Source organism: Clupea harengus, chromosome 7 (assembly GCF_900700415.2).
Source record: "Clupea harengus chromosome 7, Ch_v2.0.2, whole genome shotgun sequence".
NCBI lineage: Eukaryota > Metazoa > Chordata > Actinopteri > Clupeiformes > Clupeidae > Clupea > Clupea harengus.
This window is the reverse complement of record NC_045158.1, coordinates 27,699,384-27,706,883: the sequence shown is the minus strand read 5'-3', so window position 1 is coordinate 27,706,883 and position 7,500 is coordinate 27,699,384. Positions and strand designations below refer to the sequence as shown.

At 43.2% G+C, this 7,500-nt stretch overlaps 1 protein-coding gene across 6 annotated transcripts in view; it reads right to left on the bottom strand.

The window, feature by feature from the left end:
* agtpbp1 (ATP/GTP binding carboxypeptidase 1) overlaps positions 1–7,500 on the bottom strand; it is a 51,797-nt gene that overhangs the window by 1,189 nt on the left and 43,108 nt on the right. For 5 of the 6 annotated variants that reach the window (XM_031571010.2, XM_031571009.2, XM_031571013.2 and 2 more), the window contains 2 exons: positions 4,533–4,711; positions 1–213 (listed from right to left, as the gene is read on the bottom strand). The exon at positions 1–213 is cut by the window's left edge and continues 1,189 nt beyond it. In XM_031571010.2, coding sequence (XP_031426870.1) covers positions 69–213; positions 4,533–4,711 — 324 coding nt within the window. In that variant the 3' untranslated portion in view covers positions 1–68. Of the gene's footprint in view, positions 271–4,532; positions 4,712–7,500 lie in introns of all 6 variants that reach the window. The other variant, XM_042708338.1, reaches the window with a different exon arrangement.

The window sequence follows — 7,500 nt, the reverse complement described above, 5'->3', positions numbered from 1 at the left end:
CTACGTGTTAATGCTGGGGCGGGCGGGCGGGCGGGCGGGCGGGCGGGCGGGTGGCGCTGACTGGACGCTCAGCTGAGCGGGTCCTTGTCGTTGAGCTCGGAGTCGGACAGCGGCTCCGCGGGGTCCTGAAGGTCGTGGTCGGTGTCGCTCTCGGCGCTGTAGTCCACCTCCTCCAGCACCGGCTCGTCCTCCGCTAACACGTACGTGGTGGGGCTAGCCATTAGCCATCAGCCATCAGGAGGAGAAGTTACAGCAGTCAGTTTTAGCCAGCTTAAAAAACAATCTTCATGTGAGACTAAACTTAATAATATTCTACATAATAAACTAATAATATTCATGTCATAACATTTCTTCACTACATGTAACACACCACAGATCCCTAAGTGTCCACTATGTAACTTTGTCGAAATAAAGCTGTGTTTACATTCACGTGGTATCAGTCATTCAAGCTATGAGTAGCTTGAAAATGGAATTATACAAATGTAGCTATCGATTTAGATTAGATTAGATTATAGATTTTCATATTGAAATATGTACGTATCAGGTTACCAAAACATCATCTGTGGGGAGTCAAGTTTAGCTAATCTTTGCCTTCATGCTATGCTATATGAGTTATGACAGACAATGTTGGGTCCCAACATTAAGAATGAAGATAAGAATCAAGATTTTGAGGGCGTGGTGAAGGTGCAGAATGAGGTTGGGGAGATGGTCAAACACCCCATACAAAGGATCCGCTGACTGGGAGAAGAGTAAGTGTGCTTTTCAAAGCAAGACTCACGGCTTCCTAGACTACTGAACTTCCGCTTAATTAGGTTTTCGCATGAAAAACATTTATTGATAAAGCAAGCATATTTAGCTATGTGGGGCGACAGTGGTACAGGAGGTAAATAAGTCGTTTAGTAATCAGAAGGTTGCTAGTTCGATTCCCTGTCGAAGCGTCCTTGAGCAAGACACTGAAGCCCTAATTGCTCCTGATGTGCAGTGTGCCATCAGTGTAAATGTAAAATGTGTATACATTGTAAGTCGCTTTGGATAAAAGCGTTTGCTAAATGACTAAATGTAAATGTAAATGTTCTAGACCGCTAACTGTCCTCTGCTGTTCTCCATTCTGTATCTCTGGGTTGTTTCCTTGTCTTTCACCCGTAGTCTACTTTTAGTTTCTCATTCACAAGAACCGTTGACGGTTGCCTCTTCCACTCTCCGGCTCATGTTACCACACGTTCAGCTCATAAAATGAACACTCCTAATAAAACTATTAACACCTGGGTTTATGAGATCAACACCATAACTACTAATAAAACTGCTCGTCGTGTCATCAACACTTGGCATGTCTTCAGCAGTCATCAACAGTCTTGGCATGTCTTCAACAGTCATCAACAGTCTTGGCATGTCTTCAACAATCATCAACAGTCTTGGCATGTTGCTGACTGCTTTCGCTTGGACACGCTAGACACATTTAGTAACCTGTTAGTAACGCTTGACTCTACTGTTCCTGCTCACAGCTCTGTTCAAATATACTCATGTTTTTAAATCCACTCATGCCTATTAACACTGGTCCTGATGCAATTACACTACATTACACCTGGTAATAACACACATTCTGATTGGTCCTGGTCGTGATGCAATTACACTACATTACACCTGGTAATAACACACATTCTGATTGGTCCTGGTCCTGATGCAATTACACTACATTACCCCTGGTAATAACACACATTCTGATTGGTCTTTGACCCTCTTCTGTAATATTACCGGTCTGGCTGTGAACATGCTTGAGATGAGGGGATGTGATTGGGCAAGATGTGAACACGCTTGTGATGAGGAGATGTGATTGGGCAAGATGTGAACACGCTTGTGATGAGGGGATGTGATTGGGTAAGATGTGAACACGCTTGTGATGAGGAGATGTGATTGGGCAAGATGTGAACACGCTTGTGATGAGGAGATGTGATTGGGCAAGATGTGAACACGCTTGTGATGAGGGGATGTGATTGGGCAAGATGTGAACACGCTTGTGATGAGGAGATGTGATTGGGCAAGATGTGAACACGCTTGTGATGAGGAGATGTGATTGGGCAAGATGTGAACACGCTTGTGATGAGGGGATGTGATTGGGCAAGATGTGAACACGCTTGTGATGAGGGGATGTGATTGGGCAAGATGTGAACAGTGTGTGTGTGTGTGTGTGTGTGTGTGTGTGTGTGTGTGTGTGTGTGTGTGTGTGTGTGTGTGTGTGTGTGCGTGTGTGCGTGTGTGTGTGGGCAATTGATTGGAGGCACGGTCACAACATTTTCAAACAGTTCTGAGGAGGTAGTTCTCGGCGAACAAACATGGACGCCGGTTACCATTTAAATAGAACAATTTGAAATGTTTACAAAAACAAATGTTCAAATGTAAAGGTTCAAAGAACAAAGAAACCTCGCCGTTTGCCTCTCATTGCCAAATCTGAGCGCACCCAGTGGTTTCTTTGTGGTTTGCGATGGGGCGGGCGTGGGAGCGCGTCGTCCGGCTTTGAGTATATTTAACTTGTGCTTCTTAACTCCCCGGATGTTTAAACCTGCTGGGTATTTAAGGAGGTGTGGTGGTGTGGTGGTGTGGGGTGTGTGGTGTGTGTGTGTGTTGGTGTGGTGGTGTGGTTATGTCCCTATCTCCTTCTTCTCCACTCTCATTCCTGGATCTCTCCTTCATCACTCCCTCCCTTTCTTTCTGCCTTTCTGTTTTCTTTTCCCTCTACACCATTGCTTTCCATCCAGCCTTTTCACCATCCTTCTCTGTGGCAGGGGAGAGCTGATGAGGTTTTTATGGCTGCTGGTTAAGTGGTTTAAGTGGTCTGTGTTGTGGTGTGTGTATGTGGTGAGGGAGGGTGAGGGGGGGGGGGGGGCGGGGAGGTGCGGGGGTGGGAGGCCCAGACGCTTTTGAGCCTTTTAATGCTTTAATGGTGCGGTCAGTGCCGTAACATGATCCCCCCCCCTCAGCTTGTTAAAGAGACTGAAAGTGGATTATGAGTATGAGTGTGCGTGTGTGTGCGCGCGCGTGTGTGTGTGTGTGTATGCATGTGTATGCTTGTGAGTGTGTATATGTGGGTGATTACCGACATAATGAGGAGAGAATAGACCAGAGTGGTTTTCTTGAGTGAAGTGTTAAGATCCCTGAGAGGCTGAACACTCCACCATTACTGTCCATTAGACAAGAGTTTATGCAAGAGTGTGTGTGATATGATTTACAGACACACACACACACACACACACACGGACACACACACACGGACACAGACAGAGATTGAGGGGGAAAGAGATTAAAGTTCCAGAAGCTGATATCATGATTGTAGTATGTATATATGTGTGTGTGTGTGTGTGTGTGTGTGTGTGTGTGTGTGTGTGTGAGTGCATGAGTGCATGTGTACGTGTGTGTGTGTGTGTGTGTGTGTGTGTGTGTGTGTGTGTCTGATGCTGTATGTCCAGGGATTACTAGACAAATAAAAATGAAAGGCAGAGACTAACAGACACACCCAGATGCAGGGATGGAGGGATGGACGGATGGAAAGAAGGACAGATGGACCGATAGACCAATAGCTAGATATTATCTATCGATAGACTGATAGACCAATGGATCAATAGCTACATATTATCTATCGATAGACTGATAGACCAATGGATCAATAGCTACATATTATCTATCGATAGACTGATAGACCAATGGATCAATAGCTACATATTATCTATCTCTGGATTGATAGACCAATGGATCAATAGCTAGATATTATCTATCGATAAATTGAGAGACCAATAGATAAAAAGCTAGATATTATTTAACGATAGATTGATAGACCAATGGATCAATAGCTACATATTATCTATCGATAGACTGATAGACCAATGGATCAATAGCTACATATTATCTATCGATAGACTGATAGACCAATGGATCAATAGCTACATATTATCTATCGATAGACTGATAGACCAATGGATCAATAGCTACATATTATCTATCGATAGACTGATAGACCAATGGATAGATAGATATTATTTAACGATAGATTGATAGACCAATGGATAGATAGATAGATGGATACTTTATTTATCCTGAGACAAACGGAGCTCCATGGAAAGGCTTTATATGAATAATCAATGATCAATAGCTAGATGTTATTGATATTCTGGATATCTGTAGCTTAACTGGACACACATCCTTTTTGCTGTCCAGAAACATCTAAAGCATCCTGAAAACACCTTATTTAAAACACAAGGGCAGAATCTGGTACATGCACCATATATACATACACACACACACACACACACACACACACACACACACACAATATGATTTTTTACTGCTAGTTCACCCCGTACGTGGGGTCTGTTAGTGAAGTACGTGAAGTTGTGTGTGTGTTAAAAGATTGTGTGTAGGTGTGTATGTGTAAAAAGAGTATATAGGTGTAAGTGTTAAAAGAGTGTGTGCAGGTGTAAGTGTTAAAAGAGTGTGTGAAGGTGTAAGTGTTAAAAGAGTGTGTGCGGGTGTAAGTGTGTTACCTGGTAGTGACGCTGCAGCGTTGCGTCTCGATGAGCTCGTTCTCCACCTCCAGCATGTGTGTGTGTGTGTGTGAGTGTGTGTGCAGCTCCAGCGGGGAGGTGAGTCTGTGCAGGCGGAGAAGTGCCACACACAACTGAGCCCCCATCTCCTCCAACTCACGCGTGCCAATCTGCAAACCCTGTACACACACACACACACACACACACACACACACACACGCACACACGCACACACGCACACACGCGCACACACGGAACACACGGAACACATTAGGAACGTCATTGTTACACACACTCATACATTAAACATTATGTGGTTCCTGTCTCATGCACACATGTACAAAGGCATATAAAACATTGTATAACCACATCACACACACACACACACACACACACACACACACACACACACACACACACACACACACACACACACACACACACACACACACACACACACACACACACACACACACACACAGACTCTCAGACACACACACACACACACACACACACACACACAGCAAAGTCCTCCAGCTTGTGCCTCTGAAATAGTTTTAAGATATGTCATTAAGAACATCTCATTTGGTTAGCTATATGTTAGAATATGTTATTTGTCTGTTAACATTACATATAAATAAATGAATAAACTCAAATATACTACTTGCATAAGTATTCAACCCCCCCCCATGCTTTTGAGTTCCAGGTTAAGGCAGATGACAAATTATTCACAAATGATACAGAGATGCAGTTTAGTTGATCCTAACTTATAATGATACAGAGATGCCGTTTAGTTGACCATAACTTATAATGATACAGAGATGCCGTTTAGTTGACCATAACTTATAATGATACAGAGATGCCGTTTAGTTGACCATAACTTATAATGATACAGAGATGCCGTTTAGTTGACCATAAATGATACAGAGATGCCGTTTAGTTGACCATAAATGATACAGAGATGCTGTTTAGTTGACCATAACTGATAACTGACCATAATTAGGCACTACCTATGAGGGGTTCAATTAGAGATCTCCTTCTGGATATAAAAATCACACACACGTCTAAGGGTCATCAGTGAAAATCTCTCTCATACGCACGCACGCACGTGAAGTAAGAAACTGGAAATGAAAAGAAGTTGAAGATCACACCACAGAGGAACCTTCACAAGCCCTGGCCCCCGTGGAGGGAGTGGAATTCAGATCTGACTTCATGATAACGCTCATTTGCTCATAAATATCACGTGCACCTAGATAACTAGCTGCGTTTGACACAGCAGGCCCTGTGCTGAGGTCACTCAGGGAACACACACATACCAAACGTATATCTGCACTGTACTGCAAGTCGTTTTTCAAAGAAAGCATCTGTTAAGTGAATCAAAGTGAATATAAATGCACTGTGTTGCATCTTGGACTTGATCAGCTGGTCCAGTTAGCCGGGCCTTTAGCATTGCTGACCTCTCTTCTCATCAAAACATTAGCAAGAGATCCGTCACATGTGCATAAAAAGTGTGCCTTCATTAGCCAATAATCTGTTCGGTAGTCCTGGTACTCGTGTGGTAGCTGTCCGTTCATGAAATGCATCGACCATCATCGACCAGCTGCACATCTTATGTTCCCGAGAACTCATTCCTTCCTGGCTGCGGTTTGCGATGTTCTTTTTATGAGCCGGATCAGTACTTCTATGTGTCTGTGTGTGCGTGTGTGTGTGTGTGTCAGAGTCTCTGTGTGTGTGTGTGTGTGTGTGTGTGTGTGTGTGTGTGTGTGTGTGTGTGTGTCAGAGTCTGTGTGTGTGTGTGTGTGTGTGTGTGTGTGTGTGTGTGTGTGTGTGTGTGAGAGTGTGTGTGTCTGAGAGTCTGTGTGTGTGTGTGTGTGTGTGTGTGTGTGTGTGTGTGTGTGTGTGTGTGTGAGAGATGCATAGTTTCCTCCCTCCAGGGGAGAACAGAACATGCCCTCCCTCTGATTTCACTCGGGCGCCAATCAGACACGGGTCCAAAAAAACATACCTCAAAATCAACCATGAATAACAAGAACAGAGCAGAAAGTATCATTTTGCAACAGCACAGACTCAGATATCATTGGAAATCTGGTGGGAGATCTCACACACACATACTGCAACACAAAGGAACCTTAAAAAACACCATTACAAAGGAAACAGTGTTGGGGAAATCCTAAAAAAAAAATTAGAATATCAAAAAAGTTGGCTAAAATGGACATTTGGAGGATATGATGTCTGGAGGTCATGTTCCAAAACGGCAGTGTTCCTTGGCAGACGCCAACTCTTTTTACACATTCTGTTCAAGTCTTTTTACACATTCTGTTCAAGTCTTTTTACACACTCTGTTCAAGTCTTTTTACACAGTCTGTTAAACCCAAACAGTCAAGGAGAGAGCATAGAGCCTGAAAAGAATTGTGCCATTTAACCCTATCAGAACTAGCCTGCTAACTTTGGGCCATTTAACCCTATCAGAACTAGCCTGCTAACTAGCCTGCTAACTGAGGGCCATTTAACCCTATCAGAACTAGCCTGCTAACTGAGGGCCATTTAACCCTATCAGAACTAGCCTGCTAACTGAGGGCGATTTAACCCCATCAGAACTAGCCTGCTAACTGAGGGCCATTTAACCCTATCAGAACTAGCCTGCTAACTTTGGGCCATTTAACCCTATCAGAACTAGCCTGCTAACTTTGGGCCATTTAACCCTATCAGAACTAGCCTGCTAACAGGGCCATTTTAATATTCATTTCTAGAGCTAATATAGTAATCACGAGGCAAAATAATTTTTTTAACACATTCTGGGTTAGTCAGACATTTCACATATAGCGAATATTATCACACATTTTAAGGAATATTATATGATTAAGGAATAATATATGATTTTTTATGCATTGAAAGTGATATATTTGTGCATGTCCACTAAGTGGTTCTGATGGTAGTGGAATTATCTCTTTACAAAAAGTACGAGACA